Source organism: Mustela erminea, chromosome 1 (assembly GCF_009829155.1).
Source record: "Mustela erminea isolate mMusErm1 chromosome 1, mMusErm1.Pri, whole genome shotgun sequence".
NCBI lineage: Eukaryota > Metazoa > Chordata > Mammalia > Carnivora > Mustelidae > Mustela > Mustela erminea.
In genome coordinates, this window is record NC_045614.1 from 32693126 (window position 1) to 32719860 (window position 26735).

The 26735-nt window shown below is 42.8% G+C and overlaps 1 protein-coding gene and 1 long non-coding RNA gene across 4 annotated transcripts in view; one reads left to right on the forward strand and one right to left on the reverse strand.

Moving 5' to 3' along the window:
* Positions 1–26735, reverse strand: part of ADAMTS9 (ADAM metallopeptidase with thrombospondin type 1 motif 9) — a 165753-nt gene that overhangs the window by 70582 nt on the left and 68436 nt on the right. For all 3 annotated transcript variants that reach the window (XM_032324460.1, XM_032324470.1, XM_032324450.1), the window contains exons 20-28: positions 23895–24105; positions 23056–23220; positions 20729–20893; positions 16964–17083; positions 14189–14293; positions 13883–14050; positions 11566–11835; positions 6559–6720; positions 4044–4220 (exon numbers count right to left, since the gene is read on the reverse strand). In XM_032324460.1, coding sequence (XP_032180351.1) covers positions 4044–4220; positions 6559–6720; positions 11566–11835; positions 13883–14050; positions 14189–14293; positions 16964–17083; positions 20729–20893; positions 23056–23220; positions 23895–24105 — 1543 coding nt within the window. The remainder of the gene's footprint in view (positions 1–4043; positions 4221–6558; positions 6721–11565; positions 11836–13882; positions 14051–14188; positions 14294–16963; positions 17084–20728; positions 20894–23055; positions 23221–23894; positions 24106–26735) is intronic.
* LOC116579304 lies at positions 8874–11566 on the forward strand. The gene is made up of 3 exons (XR_004281217.1): positions 8874–9042; positions 10286–10381; positions 10926–11566. It is a non-coding gene; the product is annotated as an uncharacterized LOC116579304 (long non-coding RNA).

Genomic DNA, 26735 nt, shown 5'->3' on the forward strand with positions numbered 1-26735 from the left:
ATCATATTTTATTTTTCTTTAATGAGAAATTCTTTCTGAAATGTATTGCAGATGAACAAATAACAAAACTGACAAACACGGAAGTCTTACGGTTATCTGAACACAAAGAATAAGGTGTGATCGAATCTGTGCACGTTAGGTTAGTGTTTTCCTGTCCCTAGCTCTTCTTACATGTTTAGAACCATTTCCTCTAATCACTTGTTTAGTCTTCTGGCTATGTTTTATCATTATCTACAAATTCAGTAAGTGGAACATTCATATTTCATAGTTGAGACTCAGTGAATCAGATAACAGTATCAGAAAAGGAAAAAAACAACAAAATGTTAAGCCTTGTATATTTTCGTTTATATCATTTCCAATTCAGAGTTTTTTTCTTTTTTTTTTTAAGTATCTTTTGAAAATACACATTTTAAACTAGCCAATTACATAACGCTACTCCGATTCGGGAGAGGGACAATACAGGTTGGAGGGGATTTACAAAATTAAAATGTATCTTTTTTAAAACCAAAAGAAACATACACATGTATTTCTAATTCACATAGCCTGTTTGCCTTTACAGTCTGCTGATAAACACTGATTTTTAAACATTGTATATAAAATTAAATAACATGGAAAAAATAAATATGCTTTATTATATAAACACATAGAAATCTGTACTGCTCAAAATATTCAGATAATACTAGGCTTGGCTGCTCATAACTATTCAGAAAGTATGGTGGTGATATTTATATTTACAGTCTTTATTTTTGCTAGAGATGGATGCAATGAGGTGACAGAATACTGTTGTCAACATTTTCTCTTTCTACCTATGGAAGCTGCAAACTTTAATATGAAAATGAGGTAGAAACAAATTCATAAGTTGGCCAGGCAGAGACAAAAGCACAGTTCCTTCGTGAGCTCATAAATTCTCATTATTTGGGTCGACAAGCAGAATTCCAAAGCACCTAAAGCAAGGCTCAGAGAACACTTTCAGGTTTGTCATGTAAAACCCCAACAAGCAGTTTCTCCTAAGGAGAACCACGGTCTCCAAGATGATCAGCAAGCAGATACACAGGGCAGGGCAGAAAGGAATGCTACGGGACCAGCTTGGACGGGTGACATCACCTGCAACCTCTGCTACTTTCATTATCTCGATGGACCTGCTTACTGTCAAATGCTGTGGATTTTTAACCTACTTTCTGCTGTTGGTTTGACGGCACACAGCGCTCTTTCCAATGTCCTCTCTAGTGATGGGATATGCACACTCCCTCATCAGTCAGCTCCCAGGACTCTGCTCTCAGGAGCCGACTGAAAGGTGGATCAGTGTGAGAACCTTATTTGGAAATCGGCAAGTTATCAAGTAGGAGTGCAAGGACAAATTCAAAAGAGGACAGAAAAGGCTGGATTTTTGGAGGTTGTTTTTCACCATCACGATTCTGAATCCGCAATGACACGAGCCAGAACTAAAGGTCCAAAACGGGTATTTGAACCTGACGTTCACCAACGGTTCCTTTCAGAGACTCTAGCAGCCACGCAAACGGCGATGTGGCAGTTTCTTTCCTAAATACCGCTTCTTAGTAACAATTGTTGAATGAGGCTATCTCCATTTTGACCTTGGGAAAGGCCTCCTCCCACAGCAGTAGTTGCTTCTGAACACTATCTCTAGTGGGTGAACATCTGGAGAGAAAGCAACCCTATGGAAGGACTAATTGCTGCCCTTGGTCTCTAACAGATCCAGCGGGCTTTTAAGAGAAAGCAACGGGTTAGCACCTCAAATATACTTTTTGTTGTTGTTAATTTCATTGTCAGTTACAACAATGAAGCACCATACAAGTGGCTTTATGGCTATGAACACGATTCACTGAGGTATGCTTCAATTTAGAATTGCTCAGAAATTGTAACAAAGCACCTACAAAAATCAACATAAAAGTAAAATCAAAGTTCTACAGTAAGAATCTGAAAGACTGCCCACACACACACACACACACACACACACATTTAAGTAATATACTACAAATGTATCTATTTAAATAAAATGCTTTTGATGTCATTTTTTAAAAAATCACAGTGAGAAGCCTTGCCCAGGTGGCCTTGCTCCTAGACTGCAGAGGCACTGAAATATACATAAGAATAATGATCACTCTACAAAGGAGGCATGAAAATCATATCGGCAGCAAAAACAGTTTCAAAATCCATGTATTCTTGTCTGTGTCTAACAGAGCATTAGCATCTCTCCCTCTCTTTCTGTGTGTATATGTTTCAGAAAACTGTGTGCAGGCCTAAGAACAACTAAAATAAAAATCTTAACGTTTTCAGCTAAATTAGTAGGTCATATTTCAAGATTTAAGCTCTTAAAACATCTGTGGGAGAGGAGGATGATCCTGTGTAAAAAAATTTGAGTGGTATTTAGAAAGCATTCAAGGAGGAGAATGCTATGGAAACCAGTAACGTATATGTTATACATTGTATATAATGTGTAGGCATACACACATATGTATACAGTATATAATATTTTATGATTATACACACACATACACACACACACACACACACACACACACACTCTCTGAAGGTTCAGGGTCACTTTTTGGTCAAAATGAAAGAAAAATAACTTTTTAGAGGGCTAGTAATTTTTGAGACACGTCTCTGAAGTGGTGTTGCTGTTGGCCGAGTGAACAAGGTAAAAATATCATGGGCTCAAGAGGGACAATTTCATGAAAAATAATCTGTCACAGGTGACTGAGGGAAGTGGGGAAGCCAGAGGATGTTCCTGACATCCCACAGTCACTTCTGATCGTTTTCAAAATGTTCATTTTGGAGGCAGTATCATCAGTACTGCAGACAAAATTCTTCGGGTGAATATACGTCTGACTTCACATGGCATTACCTAAGCTTTTGAATGAAAGCCTGACAGCCCAGCTGACTAGAATCAGAAGAGATGACACTCCACACTCTCTAGCTTTCTACTTAATACAGAGTACAGTAGTTACAGAGCTAGGTTCTACCTGCAGACACATTCTCAAACCTAAAACCCTTGGCTCTTAGAAGCATCGATAGGTGTTAGCCATTCCACTTCAGGTCATCTGCTCTTTATCTAGTTTCAAGAATGGTTAAGACTTTTCCTCTGGACCCTCTGGAATAAAAAAGGTTTGTGGATATGACTTCATATACTACTAAATTCAGATTCAGTGCAATTCATGTATTTACAGAAACATTTACTCTATTTACACGAACCAGCCCTAACGGCTCCACAGATGATAACACAACTCAGCCAAAGGACTGTTTGGACACAGCCGACCTTCTGTTTGCCAAGAGCTGCCCCAGAAGTTTGCATAGTATCTACAATGGCAAACCTGTCTCACGATGTCAGCTAAGCAGACAGCAAGGGAAGCCTAGCACTGAAGCAAAAAATTGTCTCAAGAGATGGGCTTTGTGTCTTGGGGAAAGAGAGAGAACGTTTCGGATACCTCGAAAGGTTCCAAGTCACTGAGTCCAGTGTAGCTGGTCTTTTGCATTTTCACAATGATTTCAGTCTATTTTGTGGGCACAGCCTCTGTGGTCACTGTGTTGAGTTTGTACCCGAGTCACATAGAGGCAAATTACAGTCATGGGAAAAAAAAGATTGCTTTGGCCTCAATATGCAGGTGTCTTCCCCCAAAAGTCAAAACTCCCATAATTTGGGAAAGGAAAGAATGTCTGCTATTGAGTTGTCTGCGAAATCACTTTGGAACTTAATAACTATATGAACTTATTTCTTTAAAATATCTCTGTAGACACTCTTGCTTTTCTAAAACAACAACAACAACAAAACGGAAGCTACTTTTTAACATTGGCCCCAGGCCTACATGAGGTACACTTATGTCTGTAAAGTCACTTTGGCAAAATCACAAAACATTAATGCTGTTATGTGTCGGTATGAAGAAAATCACTCCAGAGCCCCGGTTCAGGGATGCTCTAGTGAGTCGGACAACTGTCTGTGGCCAAGGAGTGCCCCAGAATACCTTGGAACTGGGTCTGTTAGTTAAGACAGTTTGGTTAATAAACATTAAGAGTTAGGACCGTACCGAACTCCAAGGGCCGGTATTCCACGCAGCGTCTTGAGGACACACGTGTGTGTTACACTGCTCACGATCTGGAGGCTTATCATGGATTTCACAGCTCAGATCTGGAAACCGTTCACCGCTGGGCCGCTGACAGACCACCAGTCTTGTCCGTAAGCCTCCGCCACATAGCTTAGTGCACTGCAGGAGGAGAAAGAGACGCTGCATTCACTCTGAACAGCCCATGACAAATCCTATCTTCTCTCCTATGACAACAATCTCCTCGCCAAACTCTATCACAGCACTGGGCAAGGGAAGCCTCGAGGCAGACCCAAGCTGAATTACCAACATATTTATATACAATGGAACTGTCTACCTTAATGGTAGACCTGGGTTACTGAGTATGTTCTCATCACCTGTACTAAGTGTTTCCCAGGCATTCTCTCATCAAGAGGAGACTCTCATATGGGCCCCCTTTTACACTTGGGACAAGTGAGCCTAAAAGAAGTTAATTCACTCGATCAGGGTCAATGCAATATCAAGTGACTAGGTAAGATTGCAGCCGTTCCTTTGATGGATACGAAACCAAAAATCCAAAAAATAAAATTCCCTACACCACCCAGTACCAAACAAAGGATGTAATAACTTAATGGGGTTTACTTTCCGGCAACTTCTAAAAAGCTGTCACCAACTTTTGGCTCTCCTGTGACTCCAGTCTCCAGAGACCTTTATGATGTTATGATATTTTACGCGCTCTCCGAATCTCAGGATGACGATGACTTTCCCCGGGAAGAATTAACAACGTGGCGGGAATGTTGGATGAAGTTCTGACTCTGGCTAGACCCAAACTTCTGAGGCAGGAACAAGCTGTATTTCTTGGACAGTGCTGCTGTGCTCACATCCAGGAACACTGACATTTGGCTCTCCTGCTGTGTCAAGGCCAGATCTCCCACAGAATTTGGAATGATCTGGTCTGTGCTGACAGCAAGCATCCCAGTGAATGCGTGTACTCTCCTGGCTTCAGTCCAATTACAGAAGCTTAATCACGGGCCCCACAGGACAGAACTCTATGAGATTTGGGAAACCCATAATACATGAGTCTTGAAGCCTGACTCCTCCTTCCTGCCTTTCATCAAAGCCTTCCAGAATGACGTACTGTCAACAAAAGTCAACAGAACACTGTGTTATGACTTCCTATGATTAGTAGGTTATGGAAAGTGTGGACATGGGATTTCGGTTAGCCAGGAGTGTGCCCATCCATTTCATTTATCTTAGAGTGTGCCCATCCATTTCATTTATCCCCCTCTTGGCACTGGGGTCTCCAAGATGTCAATCCTCATGTTTTATTTTATAAATTTTACAGTCAAGACAGACCAATGCAACAAGCTCTACCTATGTGCTCTCCCTGTGGACTCAAGACTAGAGAGATAGATTGTTGGTTAATTACACACAAAACAATAAGCATCTAAACCCTACACAGAAGAGTGGCTGAAAACCCTATTTGATACTACTACTGCTACTACTAACGATAAACATTAGTAGTAGTAATGATGGTGATTATCATCACTATAATAGCAGTTAACTCTGATTGAAGACAATGTGCTAGGTATTTGACATGCACTATCTCATACAGTAGTTATGAATTGGTGCCATTGTTATTCCCATTTATATATGACGCTACAGATGTTTGGCAAAGTTACGTAATTTGCCAAGGCTACAACGTTTATGAGAGTCAGGGATGGGAATGGAATCCAGTTATGTCTGCTCCAAACACTCTACTGCCCCTCATTGGTCACAGAATGCCACTCTTTTTTTTTTTTTTTTTAAGATGTTATCTATTTATTTGACAGACAGAGATCACAAGTAGGCAGAGAAACAGGCAGAGAGAGAGGAGGAAGCAGGCTCTCCGCTGAGCAGAGAGCCCGATGTGGGGCTCGATCCCAGGACCCTGGGATCATGATCTGAGCCGAAGGCAGAGTCTTAACCCACTGAGCCACCCAGGCGCCCTGCCACTCTTACAAGGTAAGAGGTGAAGATTCCTCTTCCATCATTAAAATGCATCATCTCTAATGGGAATAATAGCACCTGTTCATTCGGGTTTCATCAAGCATTTGAAATCCTAGGGTTTTATTTCATCAAGGATTTTAAGGATGCCATGGGAACAAGAGAGCATCATAAACACCCCAAAACTATGAAGAAGATGGTAACACTTTCATGGACCAATGTAACACATATTTCCAATTACCTTAAAAGGGCCCATATTTTAATCAGCAGAGATGAACACACAAGTTAACCTAGCATTTATCTGCATGCTTTCCTAATGTTCCTCTCCTAAGTATTTAAAAACTGTCTCTAATTGGTAATAAAGGCACTCTTAAAACAGTCCAGAATTAAGACAGTTCTCCTAGATCATGCCAAGTCAAGAAGCTTTCACTAGAACTCGTTCTCCAGCCTTAAACTATGAACGGCAGCAGTCTGGTCAGCAAAATCGCTCTGTGTTTCTTTCCAAAGGACATACAAACGAATGGCTCTCTCTCACCTCTCCCCAGTTGCCATAAGCCCACTGAGGACAAGGGCCAGATTCACAGGCTCTCTGCTCATCAGGTTTTATCCTCTCCACGCAGTCATTTGCAGTGTATCCGTTTTCATCCTGACACACAACCACACGCCGCTGGGATCCACCAGCACAGGTACTGGAACACTGAACACATCAGACATTAGTCAGCAGGTTATCCCCACCTCCACCTGCAGCTTAGGGACACAAAAAGTGGCTGGTTGGAAGGTCAGAGGCAAATGTGACAGAATGCACTCTCCGGTCATCCAGACAATGGACAGAAAGCAAGCACAAGAACTTCCCTTCTGTGTGGGGCTTTCTCCTGCATATGCCTTCTAAACCCCTGGACGGTAGAAATAGGGCTTCTCCCTTCCGCAAATTAGGACCTCGGTAGGTGTTCAAAAGATTCCCCCATGAATGATAATGTCTTGTGACTTCCAAAGCAGTCCCATTTATTGTCTTCCTTTAACCCCTTTGCATCCCTGAGAATGATGGACACCATAGTCTATGAGAAACACTTTTCTTTTCAAAATCCAAGCGCTTATTTAGATCCAACAATTGACTGCCCTTTCAACACAGAGGTCAAATCACCTGCTTAACGACACACCAGTTATTGAATTTGAGCCTCCATATCAACTCATTCAATTACCCAAAGCATCATGGAATGTCACTTAGACATCATTTCCTCACAGGGAATGTTCCAGTCTCTCCCTTCACAACAGCCCTGACTTCAGTGGCTGATGGCAGCAAGATGTGTTTTTTAATTTATTTTTCCACTTCCACAAGGACCTTAATTGGATTCCATATTGACAAGCCTCTCTTCAGGGGTACTTTCTGTCTACTGTTCTCTCTCATGGTTGTCACTGAATTATGTTTGCATTTCAGCTAATTTCCCACACGAGCTTGTCATAGTTCTCTTATTTATCTACATCTTGAGTGTTTTTTTTTTCTTTCCACAATGCTCTTATCTTTTCAAAACCAATGTGTTTGCTAGTATCCTCCACTCTGACCCTTAACTTGTAAAATCAGTTTGCCTATTAAAAAAAACCAACTAGTCCTCAAAGCAGTGCAATTTCCATGAGTTATTTATCAAGCCTCCAACTGCACTGGCAACTTTTTTTTTTTTTTTTTTTTTTTTAGTTCTGGGTTCTGATGGCAGATTTGTGCTTTTTAGGAACCCCAGCTCAAACCAGGGTTACTTCAAAATACCTGCAAACAATGCTTCCTGCTGGGTCAGCTTTTTCCAAATAAAGCTGTGAATTTATTTTTGGGCTTACTGCATTGGACCTAAGCTCAATTTCTCTGCCTATACTGGACAGATTATGTGTTACTTTGAAATACGTTGGGTTTAATTTTAAAATGTTGAACAGGAAATTATATTTACGACTTCTCTCTGAGAAAACACTTAGGCAATTTCTGATTTATAAAAATTTCATCTCCATTCCCTGAGGATTCTGATATAATGACTCTGAACTTGAACACACTTGTTTTCTCTTTTTAAACAACTTGGGACATCACAGAAAGCACAGCATTATTATTTTAATTGACTTTGGGGACCAGAATGTATAATGTTAGGAAGGAACTTCCATATTGTAAGTACATCTGTAATATATATTTTGGCCCTTGAATTTTTCCCTTGATAACACAATCTTGGATCATTCTTTTACTACCTCACCTGTGAGCATTACTGCCTCAATGAAACGGTAAGCTCCTTGAAGGAGGGGTCAATGTCATTACCTGTGTTTCTGTCAGCTCCCATAGCACCAGTCCCAGGTTATGTACACCACGGCCTGTCCAATTAAAGTCAGTGGAAACAACAGCTCCATAAGCCACAAGCTACCCTCCCTCCAATATGGCTGACTGGAGCAAAGCTGGTCACCTGATGGAAGGACAACCAATCCACCGGCTACCCAGTGACCAATCAGATGTTTCCTACTGAAAATCTGACCAAAGAGGTGGAGAGAGTGCTTAGCTGGGGCCAAGGAACTACACTGTACAATCTTGAACTATCTGAACTCAGGGCCTGTTTGGGTCTTTATGATCCCGTGGAGAAGTTAAATGTTGTACATAATTTTTCTCCAGGTTTAATTTGGCCATTTTTTTTTTTTAAATTAGCAGGGATTCTTAGTTCTATTCCATGTTACAGAATTTCACTTTTGACTTCGTTAATAATCTGCTTGTCTTTTTTTTTTTTTTAAGACTTTATTTTTTTTATTTCAGTGACAGGGGGAGAGAGAGAGAATCTGAATCTCTGCACTGAGCACAGAGCCCGACGCTGGCTCCATCCCACCACTGCGAGATCATGACCTGAGCCAAAACCAAGAGTCAGATGCTTAACCAAATGCGTCACCCAGGCACCCTGCTGCAATCTAACTGTCCTTTTAAGAGGACATATTTCCCCGAATAAAACCTGCACCCATCATTCACATGGGCCAGAGTAAGAAGGAACAGTCTTGGCAGGAACAAGAGGTGAGGAACATCTGTTTTTCTTACTTGCCTAGCATACTTCCCCTCATATCTGGAACCCCAATTCTCCTTAAAGGGACCATTTCTTCTCCAATGGATGTCATCTTGGTGGGACTACCTATTAAAATACACTGTCCTTCCCGGTCAGGGAGTGGGCAGGTAGAACAAGCTGGGTCTATGAGACTTTTCCTGAGAATTTGAATCCTGAGCAGGGTAGATGAGAGTTAAAAGGGATTTATTAAGACAGAAATTCCCTACAGCAATTATCCTCTAATTTCTGCTCCGTCTAGAGAGGGGTTGGCAAGATACAGCATGAAGGCCAAATATGACCTACTACCTGTTTTATAAATAAAGTTTTATTGGAACATAGTCATGCCCCCTCGTTTATGTATTGCTTATTCCTGCTTTTGTGCTCCAACAGCAGAGCTGGTTAGTTGTGACAGAGACTATAAGATCCACATAACAGAAAAGACTATCTGGTCCTTTGCAAAAAAGATTTGCCAACCGCTGAGCGAGATCTCTGGGGATGCTTTGCCCTCTGTCTCTACTGGGGCCACATGAAAAGTGCTGTTTGTTTTATTTTCACTTGAGGCAGCTGTTTTTCTTTTGTTCACAACCAGAGACTCCTAATTGGTAACAAGGGGGACAACCTCACACAGGGTTCAGGTTTATGCAGAAATGTACTATCAAATGAGGTTTTTATGCCGGGATCCACTGAAAACATTAGATTCCCATCCCCCAGTGTTTATGATTCTTTGCTGCCTTTCTGGCCATGGGAAGCAGGGAGAATCACATAGTTTGTGTACACCAAGCAAAGATGCATGTACATTCCACACACTCCTGGGAGCAGGTCAGGCACAGCAAGCTAGAGCTGAAAAAAAATCACATTGTCCATCTTCAGCCTCACTTAACTTAGAAAAAAAAAAAAAAATCCGCAAACAAAAAACAGGCACAACAAGGCAAAGAATAGTATTGCCCATTGCTGCAAAAAGGTTACTTAATCCTCCCTAATTGGGAACACTGCCCAAGGGCAGAATCATTCAATTCTAAAAGAATGCATCGTCTCCAAATGTACTCCTAAGTAAGAATAGCTTTGATTTTTTTCTTTTTAAGGAGTTCTAGGGCTATCATTAGAATACATATGTGAGTTTTGAAAATTTTCAACCAGAGATATTGTGGGACACTCAGTGATTACCTCCACTGATCACCCTTTAACTTCTCTGAACCCAAATTTCTTTTACCTCAGGCAAAGGAAGCCTTAAAGTTGGAGAGCAAGAAAGAAGAGTGGGAGCGAAGGTCCTGGGCAATGGAGCAGATGTCCTGCCTACAACCAGTGCTTTTTGTGAGTCAAAATGCTCAGTGGCTAATCAGTATTCAGGAGAAAGGAAATCTCATTTACTGAAACATAACCATGGTAGGAGGCAGTTTCCTTCTAATGCTTTTTGGTTCAGAAATAATTAAGCACCATTAGTGGTATGAGAAGGAAACTATGAGTAAACAATTAAAATGAAGACCCCAGTGTGATTACTGGACACCTTCTAATTCCCCACACCTCGAGAGGGTCCCTTGCTACCTTACCCCTCCTGCCATTCCATTAGACACGGTCCAGTATTCCACATAAGAAAGATTTGGGGGTAAATTATTCAGTAAAAAAACCAAAAAGATTCTAAGATCCTATTCTAAGATCCTATTCTCCCTGTGACTATTAAATATCTTTCAAGATCTTCCTAATGTGAAGGACAATGATAAGAATAATGAGGAAGTTCTCACTCTAGGGAGGGATGAGTGGGGGATGGGCAGTGTGCAAAAGACTTGACTGCTGTCATCACATTTATTTCTTACCACAACCCAGAAATGCTGGAATTATTGTTTACTTTGTTTTACAGATGAGGAACCTGAGGCCCATGGAGAATAGGGGACCCACTGAAGACTTCAAAATTTGAAAGGGCAAGTCTTTGGCTCCAAGTCATCTTCACTTGGAGGCTGTGCCATTGGCCATCAGGCATGGTACTTCTACCCCAAGCACAGAATTATCTAGACTAGTGTGGCCCCTACTCCAGGACAATGAACCACGACTACAAATTACACAGCAACCGTGCCACTTTGAGACTCTGCTCACCTGGAAAATAGCAAGAAGGAAAATGACCTTCCTAAGAGCTCCCTTTCAGAAAACTTCCTCGGTCCTTTTAATTTCCTTACGGGTAGGAGCTGCCTGTGGCTCTAGCCTCTGGAATTCCTCTTTATGTCATCATGGTCTTCCCAGCACCGCCTCGGAGCCATGGAATCTTCTGGGCCAGCTGGGACATACCCCTTCCATCCAGGTCAGATAGCTTATAACAGACACTATCAGGGGACACCTTTTCAGGGACTGCAATGAACCCATGATGGTTGGCCCGAAACAGATGAAAACATACAATACCAATCCCTTGCGAGAAGAAAAGGTGCTTCTAATCTGTTTGCTCCCAAAGCTGAAAGTGTGGAAGAGAAGAAAGCCAAGTAGAGAGAGAGATGTCAGGGAATACTCACTGCTCCCCAGGGGCCAGTCCTCCACTGGTTTCCCCCGAGCACATGGGTGCGGCTGGGCCCGGCGCTCCGGGGGCGGGAATCCTCATGGTGGAAGGGGTGTTGAGCAAGACCACCGTCTGGGGTCCGCTGAGGGCACGGCGATGTGGAACAGTCCTGGTCGGTTTCTGGGATGTAATCTGGGTCACACTCACTCTGATCAATCACGTGGTCACTGTAGTTGACACATACCACTTGCCGGGTGGCCCTGCCTTGCCCACATGTCACAGAGCACTACGTTGAACATCCAGAAAGAGAAAGGATTGGTCACTGGCAGTCACAAACCCACCCATGTACATTTTCTGTGAACGGCCCGCTGCTCACCCTGCTGCTCAGGCCCCCAACCTTGGCGCCATCCTTACCTGCTCCCTTGTCTTTCTACCCTCCAGCCATTACACTGAGAAACTGTCTGCTCGGTAGTCACTCTACACCCCCAATCCAGCCACTTCTCGTCATCTTCATGGTTACCTGCCCCGGCCCGGGCTACTGCAGTGGCTTTTTGATCTGGGATCCTGCTCACAATCTGGACACCCTCTACCCCAGCCCAAGTCTGTTGTATCACAAACCATGGCCCTTACAAATGAAAGATCAGGCCATTCTCTCCAGTGACTTCCTAATTCACTCTGAATCATGTCCGAAGTCTTCATCTTGGCCTGGAAGGAAGGCCACCTCCTTGACCCATCTCCTGTCACTCTCCACACACAGCACTGTAGCTAAACTGGGCTTACAGATGTTCCTTGAATATGCCCAGAACTCCTGACTCAGGATCTTTGCACCGGCTGTACCTTTTCCTCCACAACACAGACGTCCATTAGACGCACTCCCTCACTTTATTCAAGTCTTGCTCAATATACTATTTGGCCTTCTTTGTCTACCCTGTCTGGAAGCACATCCCAGCTTTCCCTATGCCCTGATTCTCCTTGACATTTTTCTAGTACTTGTCAGTGTTTGTTGCTGTATAGATATTTCTTTATTTGTTCATTGATTGGAACCTCCATCGGAATGATCTCTATGAAGGCCAGAGCTTTATTATTTGCTGCTCATTGCTTTTCCTATACTAAGCTTTTATAAATATTTGGTGCACAGACAGATGTATTTAATGGATGGATGGATGGATGGATGGATGGACAGACTGAAAGCTCAAGGCAGGAGAGTGAGATTATCTACCATTTATTGAGCACCTACTTAGTACTAAGCCTTTAACATAGGTAATCTCAAATAATACTTACAACAATCTTGTAAGGTAGGTATTCTTCTTTGGTCTTTTAAGAGAAGAAATTGGGCTCAAAAACTTTAAGCAGACTGCTCAAGGACATACGGCCAGTAAATGTCAGGATCCAGATTTTTACTTGGCTCTCTTTGACTCTACTCAAATTTCATACATACGTCATGATATTTATTGAGCTATTAATTCTCTGTTTTCCTTAGGGCTTCTTTTCACCTATCCTAAGCTTTGTATTTTCTGGGCTCTGGGATTTTTGCAAGGCAGAAAGCAGGAACTGCCTGAAGACAAAGGTTTTCCTTTTCTTTCTTTCTTTTTTTTTTTTTTTAAGATTTTATTTATTTACTTGAAAGAGAAAGAGAGCGATGGAGCTTGAAGGGGAGCAGAAGGAGAGGGGCCAGCAGATGCCACGCTGAGTGCGGAGCCCCACACAGGGCTCCACTCCACAACCCTGAGATCATGACTTGAGTGGAAATCAAGTTAGATGCTTAACTGACTAAGTCACTCAGGTGTTCTGAGAAAGGTTCTTCTACTTTTTTTTTTTTTTTTCCCCTAAGGTTCTTCTACTTTTATAGAAACCCGCTGATGGTGCCTGGTGTGCAGAGGAGGCTGAGCCCATGGTACTAAGTGAGGATTCCCACTTTCCACTCTGGACAGGGAAGCCAAGAGCCACTGGATTTCAAGAAACTGAGGTTACTGGAGGCATCCAGACTCCAGGCAAGAGGACCTCTCCTTACTCCCTTCTTCTCTCTGGCATTTGTAGTCCACCACCAGCCTCTTACATTCTCAATGTGACTCAATTAACACAAGGTTTTCCAGTTAACCCAACAGGATGGGGCAAAGGAAACTGCCCACTGATTTACACACTTTCACAGCATCCATTCCTTGCACATCTGTTTAAGATTCATACCATCTGTACATACATGAGTCAAAATAATTTAAATCACAGACTAAGTCCAATTGTAAAATAATACCCATTGACATGTGGGACCTGTCCCTAGTCATCCTCTTATGGTTCCCCCAGTCATTTCCCAATTCTAAAAGAATCCACTCGCTTACAGGGCTCCAGTCCAAAGCTTTCCACCGTCCACAGGGGGTCACAGAACATTCTTCCTTTGCCACCGGTCTGGGCAGGGTCACACAGGCGCTCTCGTCAGCCACAGAGCCGTCCTCATCCCGGCAGCTGACGTATCTCATCCGAGTACCTTTTCCACAAGTGGCTGAGCACTGGGTTTTAAAATAAAATAATGTAGGTATGTTATTTGGAAACGCTGATTCACTGGACAGTAACCTACTTCCTACAGTCATGTCAGAGAACCCCCGCCTCCCCTTTCACCCGCTCTATGTCTTCCATCTATTTCTTACTGGTGTCCAAGACCCAAATCGCCACTGGGTTCTTGGTGCACTGTGTGTACTCCTCCTTGTTTCCGGGACAGCAGGGGGAGGGTGACAAGATGGTAATTCGCAGTCCTAGATGGGGGAGGGGACAAAAGCCAAAGTTACTGTGAAGTCCATGCACACTTTACTTGGCAAGGTGAATACAAATTTAAGGGCTAAGAATTCTAAGACCTCTGATTTCTGTATGATTCTGGGCAAATCACAGGTCCTCTGTCAGCCCCCATGTTTTCATCTATAAAATGCGGCATAATCTGAGTCACTCTGAGCGTGCCCCGATATTTCCTGAATGATGTTTAATACAACAGTTATTTGCCTGTTCAAGTAGAAAGAGACAAAAATGTGGTAAAATGGCACCTAGGTAGGAAAAGAACAGGATATTGTTTTAAAATGATCAACTGTCAATTTTTAACAGCTCTGAAGACCAAATCCTGTTCTCACATTTCAATTAATTTCCTAATCAGAATGTGCTCATCAGGAACTGGTGTTCCAAGTTTCCCTAAAGAGAACTCCCATGGTGCTGATGAAATCTAGATCAAATCTAGATCCAAGGGGTGTAGTCATGATGCCAATGCCTGAAACGGATAGGACCCTCCTTGATCACTCGGAGGAAATCACTACAGTGAGCTGAGGTTATCTGCTATAAATAACATTTTCAGATTTATAAATGGGAAAACAGAAACGAGTACTTGCTCACAATTCAGAAAATATTCTTTGAGTAAGTATGTATCCGTTAAATCCCTGAGATGTCCAGGCATGGCGCAATGTGTGGTGACCTCAGTGCTCAGCCCAGTATCAGGGAGCTTCCAAACCGAAGGGGGAAATTCTATTTCTTGGCTCGAGACCTTGCCTATTCTTCTGCCTACGGTCCAAAGAAAACCACAGGCTACTTTTCCCATGGTGAAGAAATTGTCCATATGCTTCAACTGCGGGAGCTGCCCTATACTCCTTCAGATCTTACGGAACAATTCAGAGAGAAATGTGTATTTTGAAGCTCTAAGGGAGTTGCTAAGTCTTCACCTTGTGACCGTGTAGATGTAATAGCTAACATTTCACAGGCATTTAGCGTGTGGTTTAGAATATGTCAGTGATGTAAAAAAAAAGAAAAAAGATGCACAAGTCACAAGTGGTGTTTGTCATTCATCAATTACAACATGAACAACAATGCTGTATTCATTTACTTTTTGACACTCTTTGTCCATTGTTAACAACACACACGGAAATGTGCTCAGAACAGAAGCAGGACACTGGCCAGATGGGGCCCCAGGACATGGGCTCTGGGCATGGTCAAGGTTCAAATCCTGTCTTTGGAAGTCAGCAAAACTGATTTACAAACCCAAGTCTTCTCCTTACACAGTCTCTTTGCATAAATGATGCTAAAATCCATACCCACGAAGAGGAAGGTGCTGGTAGTGATTGCCAACTGGCTCTCTTGAGAAAAAAGGTGTACGTGTGTGTATTTGAAAAAACTATATTTATATACACACACACACACACACACACACACACTCACATTACAGGCACATGTTATGTCTATCCTGGTATTTAGATATTTGTTTGCTTATAAATTTTACTGATATAAAATTTTACTGCTATATATGCTACACAGTTTACATATAACAATAATATCTACAATTCTTCCTTTAAAATTCCACACGGTCAATTGAGTCTCGCAGAATACTTTGGGTGATTTTTGTTGGATTCTTGGATCTATGGCCAAAAAATGGGTTGTAATCGCTGAATAAGTACAGTTCTGACATGAATGGGAGTTGATATTTTATGTTGAAGAGTAAGGTGACAGGGAAACGATCAAGATCGATGTCAGAACTCCATTCATTTACCAGTGACCTGAGTGACTCCTGTGCCGAAGCAGACAATGATTTCCAAATGCCAGAAGGATATTTCCTTCATTTGATGTGTTATTTACAATGTGACAGCCCTGGACGTGAGACTCTTTGAGGCATAACGTAGATTCTGCGAAATCTTTATTATTATTATTTTCTCCATCACTTTCTGAAGTCTAAAAAAAAATAACTTAAATCTAGAATTACAGCATTTGCTGATTTCTGTGGTGTACACACTACCATAATAGCTGATCAACATGAGGACCACCAAGTCAGACTCGGGAAGAGAGGTGCACTAGCTCACCATTATTCAGTATTTCCACCTTACAGATACAAATGTACGTGTAAATCACCGCAGGAGCACAGAGAATAGCAAAATGGAGGAAAGCAAAGAGAGTGACAGGTAAGGCTGGCGTGCTTAATGAGCTTTGTTTTGAATACCATCTATTTAATCATAGGTTTATATTTTCCATTTTAATAATGCTTCTGTTTAGCAACCAGCTTGCCCAATTCCTGAGAATTTAGCAATGAGCTCTTGTGAGCTGGTGCAGAGTTGCTCCAACACATAACACTATCTGCTACACCCGGCATTGAAGTCACTTACTGAAAAAAAAGTCTGAGTTCAAGAAAACAGAACCAAACGATCAACAGTTGCTAGCCAATAAAATAATCAGAATCCAACGTACATATACTTCAAAGAGCCAGAGAAGAATGATCCTGGTACATAAAGTATTCGATTCAAAATGCAGCAGATAGGTACATCTGGACCACGTAGTTAATTAGCCGGTGGCTCTACCTACACACTTATATATGGAAGGACTTCAACTGTGGCTGAACCATGGGGAAGGGCCAGCATCTTGGTGCCCAAAGCCAAGCCCTGAGCTGGACAAAGGAGACTTACCTGGGTATCAGTAGGTCTAGTTGCTGCATTGCAGTCATTGTCATCTACCACAGACATGTAAGTCCCAATGATGCATTTCACTGCTCTTAGCTGGTATCCCTGTCCACAAGTGACACTGCACTGAGGGAAAGAAACACAACAGAAGGTATGCACATTTCAGCAAATTTTATAAGAAAAAAATTTTCCATCATAGTGGAACAGAGGGCTGGCACCCAGAGAAATTAAGTAAAAGAGAGCAACCAGCTCTGCACAAATCATATTCATCAATTACCACTTAGATACTTGGAATTATTTCTACCTCCCACTGGAATTTTATTTGCAGGAGTTCAACTCCTTGACTGTGACTCGATACATCCCTAATTTCAAAACTTACTACAAAGCTACAGTGATCGAAACAAAATAGAATAGAATTGAGTCCAGCAATAAACCCATACATCTATGGCTGAATGGTTTCCAATAAATTCGCAGCCACACAATGGGGAAAAGAATAATCTTTTTAATGAATGGTCATGGCACAAGTGGCTATCTATATGCAAAAGCATGAAGGTGAACTCCTAACTCACACTGTACATAAAAATTAACCCCAAATAGATCAAAGACCTTAACACAAGAGCTAAAACTATAAAACGCTGAGAGGAAAAGATGATCTAAAAGCTTTGTGATATGGAATTTAGTAATGATTTCTTGGATACTAGCATATCCAAGCACAGGCAAAAGAAAAAATGGACAAGTTGTATTTTATCACAATTTGTGATAATGGACACCATGTGCAGACTAGAAAGGCAACCTACCACAGGACTGGAGAAAATATTTGCAAATCAAATATCTGATAAAGGGTTGAAAATATACAGAACGGCTATAATTCAACAGCAAAAAGCAAACTTCATTAAAGAATAGGAAAAGACGCACCGTTAGACTGTATGTTTAAGGAGCACATGGGTGGCTCAGGAGGTTGAGTTGGCTCTTGATTTTTGCTGGGGTCATGATCTCAGGTCGTGACCCTGGGTCATGGGATCAAGCCCAGTGGGGGGCTCTGCATTCAGTGTGGAATCGGATTGTCCCTCTCCCTCTCTTACTCTCCCTCTGACCCTCTCCCCGCTCTCTCTCTAAAGTGGATAGGTAAAATCTTTTGGGAGAAAAAAAAGCAAAAATAAAAACCAACAAAAAACCGTATACTTCTAAAATGGTTAAGATGGGGGGGCGCCTGGGTGGTTCAGTCAGTTTAAGTGTCCGACTCTTGACTTTGGCTCAGGTCATGATCTCCAAGTGGTGAGATCGAGCCCCACGTCAGGCTCTGTGCTCAGTTCCGAGTCTGCGTGAGATTCTCTATCTCCCTCCCTTCTGCCCCTCCCCCAGCTCATGCTCTCTCTTTCTCATTCTCTCTCAATAAATAAAATCTTAAAAGAATGGTTAAGATAGTAAATTTGATGTGGTATGTTTTTTGACCATAATTACAATTTTTTTTAAATGGGCAAATGAAAAGATTCTCAGTCCCATTTGTTATTAGAGAAGATACAAAATCGAAATCATAATGATATACTACTTTACTCGCACTAGGAGAGCCATAATTGAGAAGTGGGCAAATAAAAGCGTTGGCACAGACAAGGAAATCGGAACCCTTGTGTGTTGTTGGTAGGAATGTAAACTGGTGCCGCTTCTGTGGAAAACTGTTAAAAAGTTAAACACAGACTTACCATAGGATCCAGCAATACCACTCCTGGGGATACACCCCCAAAGAATTGAAATCAGGTACTAAAACAAGCATTCATACCTGAACATTCCTCTCAGCCCCATTCACAACATCCAAAAGGTACAAACATCCAAACATCCAGCCAGGTACAGATGGATAAACACATGAGGTACATCAGTATAATGCAACATTACACAGCCACAGAAAGGACTGAGGTACAGATATGTGCTCCAATTCAGACCCTGGAACATGTATGCTACGTGAAATATATCTGAAGCCAAAGGTCACATACTGTATGATTCCATTTACACAGAATACTGAGAAGTAAATCCATAGAAGTAGAGAACAGACAATTGGTTGCCAGGGACTATAGGGTTAGGGGAAAATGGAGAGAAATGGCTTTCTGGGTACTTTGGGGTGATGAGAAATTTCTGGAACTAGTGGGGTGGGCAGGTGCATTACATTATGAACGTACTAAAAGCCACTGAGCCGTTCACATGGAACTGCTTAGTTGTGTGACATGTTGTCTTATTTCAAGTAAGAAACAGATGAAATACGCTCTTAAGGGCGCCTGGGTGGCTCAGTGGGTTAAGCCGCTGCCTTCGGCTCAGGTCATGATCTCAGAGTCCTGGGATCGAGTCCCGCATCGGGCTCTCTGCTCAGCAGAGAGCCTGCTTCCCTCTCTCTCTCTCTGGCTGCCTCTCCGTCTACTTGTGATTTCTCTCTGTCAAATTAATAAATAAAATCTTTAACAAAAAAAAAAAAAAAAAGAAATACGCTCTTAATATTAGCCTAAAAATATGAGAAGAAAATCTGATGTATCAATACCAGTAATCTGTGCAGAGTTAAGGAATGGGCTTTGTTTTGTTCTTTTTGCTAAATTACATTTTGCAAAAAATTTCTCTTCTGGCCATGTATTACTCTTAAATAACATATTTAAAACAAAACAAAACAGTCTGTTATCCTGAATTGCATGTTCAATAAAAGGAAGAACAAGTCTCTGGCTAGGATTGGTCTGGTGTAGACCCAGATTAAAAAAAAAAAAAATTAGGCCCATTAGTTCCAAAAGATATTATACTCAAATCTTCATAGTGATTCTGAGCTGGGTTCTTCTCTGTTTTCCTCTTATTCCCTAAGAGTTATACAGATGCGAACAAAAAGGAGGCTGGACTTAGGAGTGTAAGAGATTCTCCCTGTTTAGTAGGATCAGACATGATCAGCTGCCTGTGCGTGGGAGGGTTCCCAAGAGGGTCTGTTTGATAGAAATTTTAAGGGGGTAGTGATAAAGCCGCTCCCATTTATTGCATGCATCCTGGAAAAAGACATACACCAGGAGAGTTGCTGTGGCTGGGCCAGGTAGGGGGAGAGTTATTCTTCAAGAGCCTGTGAAAGTGACAGCAGACAGCTGCTTTGCTTCTCTTGGGAACTCAGAGTGCTGCTTAAATAGTACCCAGGATACTTTCGCTTCTATATTAGGAAGGACTTAATTCCCAAAGCAGTGGCTTCTCAAATGGGAGCCTAAGGGAGTCTTTCACTCTCTCCTTTAAGAATAGCTCAGGTCAAGACTGTGGGACTTGCAGACAAGGGGACTCAGAAAAGATCCTGGCAAAGTGAGATGATCCTGCCACTTTTGAGCAAATCCCTTCCGTAGGAAGGGTCTGACTTATATATGAGAGGTGAGCCCAAAAGTCCCTTCCAAATCCTGGTCCAGACTAAAGGCTCTGGACCCCATTCTGTGACGACCCACAGCAGCACATTAGAAGGTAATACCAGCCAGACAGAAGATCTGTTGTCAGTTTGTTCCAGCACTCTTGTGCTCGATCCACAGTTTTCACCCCAGGATGAGGACCTGCCCGCGGGTCTGCAAAGGGAACAATCGGCTCCAGGAGGGAGCAGCAATCCCTCAGACCCTGGGCAAACCGGCTGCAGTTTCTCGTGTTCCTTCCGGTGTGGCGGCAGTATGGTGCAAGTCCCAAGGCCCAGCAGTTAAATCCGCACCCCTGGAATGCCCCTCTGCAAGCCCTCTTCAGATAAGAAGGAAAGAATGTAGTTAAGAACTTTATCGTTCAAAATACCTGTCCCCAGGGACCCGCCTGCCAGGACGCACATTCTGGCTGCTGACACGTCTGCATGGAGGCCGGCTTGGTCTCGGGGTCGCAGAGTCGATCACTCAATCGATCTTCACCAAACTGACACCACACCTGGCGATGCTTATGCCCTTTTCCGCAGGTGACCAGGCACTGTGGTAAAGAGCACAGCCAATCAGGGGTGTTCCTGAACCACGTGTTGTGGCTCCCGGGGATCACTCACGGATTATCAGGAACACATGTGCTCCCTTCCCGCAGCCATTCCTCTCTCCGCTAGCAATCTGTAAATGCATCAAGGCTCATTTTTCTTCCTTCCTTCCTCTCTTTCTTTCCCTCGCTCATTCTGTGTTTATTTATAAAGGCTCTGGGACGGTGTCAAGCCCAGAATGAACGCAGCCTGGCACTACGCCATGAGACACACGTGTCCCCTGACTTATGATGGGGTTATATCCAGGTAAACCTGCTGCAAACTCAAAATATCCTAAGTCAAAAAATGCACTTATTACCTCTCACCAACCCCACTTCTCAGTAGAGGCCAGGCCTCCTGAAACGTGGCCAGAACACTCACGTTAGCCTACGGTGGGGCCAAGTCGTCCAACACGAAGCCTAGTTTATAATAAAGTGTCGAATATCTCATGCAATTTACTGGATTCTGTACTGAAAGTGAGAAGCAAAGCTGTCGTGCGGACAGAGGATGATTGACCCTCACATGATTTCGACTGCACAGGTGACTGGGAGCCGCTGCCGCCCAGCACCGTAAGAGAGTGTGTACCACCCATCGCCAGTCCGGGAAAGGATCCAGATTCGAAACGCCAAGTACAGCGTCCGCTAAATGTGTATTGCTTTCACATCACCGTAAAGTACAAACATCGTTAAGCTGAACCATTGTAAGTCGGGGCAAGTCTGTATCATAAAACAACATTCCGTGGGGCGCCTGGGTGGCTCAGTGGGTTGAGCCTTCCTATTGCAAAGGATTGTGAAGACTGAATGAAAAAAAATCTAAGTAACATACTTTGCACATGTTCATTAAATGTTAAATACCATCATCATTCCTACCCAGGTGCATTGTGGAAAATTGGAAAAATACAGAAACATGTGAAAGAGAAAGCTGTAATAAACCCCCCAAATTCTGACTACCTGGGGATCCTCATAATTATTTTGCTGTTTTCTTCCCAGTTTTTCAGGCTAAGGAATGCTGGATTACCCTGCATTTTAGTTTGATGTCTCCCCCACCTCCATTTTAGCAAGTCTTCTTGCAAAAAAGGTTAATTGATCTGAAATGATACCTTAGCTATTCTTAGCCATCTAGGTAAAACTCTAGCCCAATCCCTTCTTTCATCTTTTTTTTAAAACCAAACACTAGCTTTGATGCTAAGGCAGCTTGTTAACAGAACAAAACCCGTAGGTTTGTTGTTCACTTGTGCGGGAATCAGACACTGTTACTCACAGGTACTTGCTTGCCTACCATTTCAGGGCCATTAATAATCCCCTTTTAAGATCTGTATTGTATTTCCTGTTGAAAGTAAACAGTTAACACTGTGCTTACACGGTCGAGATAAGCAAATGGGCACGGAAGCTGTAGGAGAGAAACCAACACCTCTTTCCCAGCATTCCTGACTTGGTCCATAAGTCAGGGACCTTCTGTTTCCTCTTCCACTTGCCCCCGTGAGGGAAGGCTGAGGGAGTCGCCTGTGTGGTGTGAATTTCACCCGGCTGGGTTAATAGTGACTAAAGAGGCTTCAGCTTTTTTCTCTTGCTGTCCCCTATGCTAAGCAATGAGGGCTTGCCTTAGGCTTCACCAGGTCAGGCAGGAGAGAGGCTGAAGTCTGGAACACTCCAGTAGTCCTTTCTTTTCTCAGGTTTCCATTAGCAACGGGATGGGTACGTCAGACAAACCACTTACTGGGGTCTAATTCTCTTATTTCACAGACGAGAAAATAGGAAGCCTCCTTTTTTTCCCCTTTAGCTTCAGTTCTAAGCCAGCATCGCTTTGTAATTAATAAAGCCCTTATTTTCCTTTACAGTGATTTAGTGGGGGGCTCAAAGAGGAGGAAAGGGAGAGATAGGTACTTCAAAAATCACCAACAGAAGCCACCAGAGTGGATGACGCAGCCAAACCCACCGTGCCCCTGCGGTCACCGGTGGGCCAGTCACACCCCGCACAGCGCTCCTGGGGCTGATTGGGGACCTCGGTTGCTTCATCCAGGGGAGAAGGGGATAAGCAAACAGCAGGTGTAGACTTGAGGCGAGCTGGAGAGACTCAGAATTAGGGTAACAGAGATGACCTGGGGGAAATAAGAGCCCTCTTCTCTCACCTCTGACCAGTCTGCCGTTTCCCACTGTGGACAAGGGAACTCACTGCATCTCTGAACAGTGACTTTCTCTTGATGTGAGCATTTGCTGTCATCCAGGACATCATTGCGGGTGTTGACACAAATAGCCCTTCTCCTCTGGCTTCCACCATCGCAGCTTTTCGAACACTGGAAGGAAAATACGTTACATGAAACTGTTGTAAGTTTCTCCCCCAGCACAGTTGGGGTCCTGGCTAGGCCACCTGTCTCTTTCAGCCCTTAAGAAACAACCACCCGGGGGCGTCTGGGTGGCTCAGTGGGTTAAGTCTCCGCCTTCAGCTCAGGTCACGATCTCAGGGTCCTGGGATCAAGCCCCACATTGGGCTCTCTGCTCAGCGGGAAGCCTGCTTCCTCACCTCTCTCTCTGCCTGCCTCTCTGCCTACTTGTGATCTCTCTGTCAAATAAATAAATAAAATCTTTAAAAAAAAAAAAAAAAGAAACAACCATCCAACAGATCCAATTCTAGCTGTGATTTGGGAAGTATCGGTTCATGTTATCCATTTATCTACCAGGTTTATATTACAGTCAACGTTAGTGAAGCCCCATAAGAAAATAAAACTCGGAGTGGCCTGTGGGGTATGGAGAAAGGGATTAGAGGAGTTGTCCCACCACTCTCAATTTTCCACACACCATGTTCAGTGTCATATGGTGAGACATTACAAATAGATCACGGTACTCTTCTGCAGAATGAGGTCAGGCATTGTAAATCAATCACAGAACGAATCAGTTCGTCGATTAGCCACCATCAACCAATCAGACTCAGCATCGAAGAAGAAGACTCACTGAGTGAGAACCAACTTACTTCAGTCCATGCAGAATAACGCCAGCCACCCATGTTACATTCTCCTGAGCATTTTTCCTGGTTGCTTGGTTTCGGGTGACCACTGCAAAAACTGTCATCAACCTTCTCGGTCTTCCCATCCAGCCTGCTGTATTTGGCACAGTAGATGTCTAATGTGCGGTACCCCAAGCCACACTGGGCACTACATTCACTCCGGCTGGCAATGTGCCACCTACGCACAGTGGGGAGAAACCAACATTCCTATTAAATATGTATGTCCTATCTATATTCAACTAGTAGAAGAATGGAGTTCCTTTTTCTTCTTTAACTCAAACACCACAAAACCCAAAGCTACAGTCAGTTACTGGAATCCAATTTAAAACCAACATATTCATGTATTTTTCATGGCTGCCAATGCACATGGACGTCACAGAGGGCTAGTCAGAGGTTCTATCTTTGTGAAGATTCTCCCTTGATACGTTCCATCTGAAATTCAAGCAACCCCAAAGAAGAAAACATTGGAATTCAACAGAGCAAAAAAGAAAAGCAATTTTCTATTTAAAAGGTTCATGGAACTCAGCATTTTATTTCTCAAGAAGGCTGCATCTGATAGAGACCCACTGCTGGCAACGCTCCTTAGACAACTTCCTTTATATGGGCTCTGCTAAAACGTGTTCAGTGGCCATCCTGTGACTTCATAAAGGAATGGATAATTGGACTGTAACTGTGAATTTCAAGTGTGCCAAACTCTGTGAATAAAGACTGAGTTCCTTTTAAACATGGACCACAGTCTATATAGTTTGATTAGACCATTTTTTTTTTTTAAAGATTCAATTTTCTTTTTAGAGCAGTTTTAGGTTCATGCCAAAACTGAGAGGAAGGTACAGAGACTTTCCATACGCCCTGGTCCCCACACCTGTACAGCCATCCCATTATCAGCATCTCCCCACAAAGTGGGGCATGTGCTTAAAAACTGACATATTCTTGGGGCACCTGGGTGGCTCAGTGAGTTGGGGCCTCTGGCTTCGGCTCGGGTCATGGCCCCGGGGTCCTGGGATCAAGCCCCGCATCGGGCTCTCTGCTCGGCGGGGAGTCTGCTTCCTCCTCTCTCTCTGCCTGCCTCTCAGCCTACTTGTGATCTCTCTCTCTGTCAAATAAATAATCTTAAAACAACAACAACAACAACAAAGAACTGACATATTCTTTTAATGCCCCCCAAATATGGTCAGTGCTCAAATTAAAACACAAAAATTTAAAACTGATAGAAGACTATAAATAAATGAGCTTAATATGTAGGTTGTTCATTCAATTTAACAATCCAAAGACAATTTCTTCATAATCTCCATTTGAATTAACTCCTGTTAACTATCTACTTCTCAGAAATTGGGTAGTTTGCCAAATACAAATGCCCTAAGAATTCTTCCATCCACACCTGTCCAGGGGCAGGACTGGGAAACATTGAGGAGTACTGGCCACAGGCTTATCTTGGAGTTCCTCACAGATGCTTAAAAGTAGGTCAGAGTTGACCAACTTTTACGCTGGGCATGCAAAGTGGGCTACTGTGATTTTCCGTTAGAGTGACACAGTATTTTGGGATTTTGTTCTAACCGGAACATGTTAAACGAAGGACTGTAAAACAATGCTTTATCTCATCCTGTCAAATTTAATCCGGGCAAACTCTCACATCCCTGAGGAAGTGAGGTAAAAATGTGGTCCAATTCAACAGAAGCATCTGGAACTTTCATCTGCTCTTTGATTTTTGGCTACCTTCTCTTTGCCTTCATCACCATTTTCTCATGGAAAGCTTATCCATCCTGGGTGAGGGAGGAAGGAGTCCTGCCCCCACAAGAAAACACACCAGCAGATCAAGTGGAAAAGGGTCTCCCTGATAGTCACACTATCTTCAGAATTTGAGCAGAGAACCTGGAAGAGTCTGGAAAAGTCACAGCGTTGCCTTAGGAAAGTTCTCCTCAAAATGCCATTATCGTCTGCTTCTTAGTCTCTCCTTGGAAGGTGGTTTAACTTCAGTGTTCTGAACTCGTTCAGTGCATTTCATGTGACAATGCATTTTATTAGTATATTTCAGAGAAGCAAAGTATTTGTTATAAGTGGAAACAAAAAATGTACATGCCTGTGTGGGTGGGGGGGGCATTGTGGGAATAAATAATACTAGGGATAAATTTGGGAACTACTGGTTTAAGCAGGTTTCTGTGTTTCAGAACTTCTCTGGGTCTTCCAAATGTTAATCAACATGATGCATGTCTACATAGGAGAGGAGAGAGTTGCTAAGGCTTCTTGAACATACTGGCTTACCACGAATCGTCTCGTGGAACTAGTGTTCCACAGACACGCTTTGGGAAAATTATTTAGAGTTCTACACATCAGTAACAGTCCTCACTCCAGGCTTTCAGGGTGACAATGGCTACTCAACAGCAATTAGTACGAACCACAATGACAGTGACTGTCAGGTTTTTTGTGAGTAACATAGTTTGGCAATTAGATAACTAATTATTTTTCTGAAAAGGCTTTAACTCTAATTTAACTAAATTAACTCAATTGGCTGAAGCAATGGGCTCTTATGTATATTACTTACCTATAACAAAAATTAAAACTGCATAGTGTAAATGCCTGCCTTTTAATGTCTTGGGTTTTTTCTTTCTACAATGACTTATCCATGTTTTGTGACAAACCCATGAACAAACAGGTCAGCGACACTGTGTAGGCATGAAGTACAGTGAGGGTGGAGAGAGCCTGGGCTTTGAAGTCAAAGCCATCATGTCAGGTCTGGCAAAGATGTGGCATTCGTGCCATGTCTCCCCCACCTACTTGCATGACAGACATTACTAATTGATCCCAGTATTC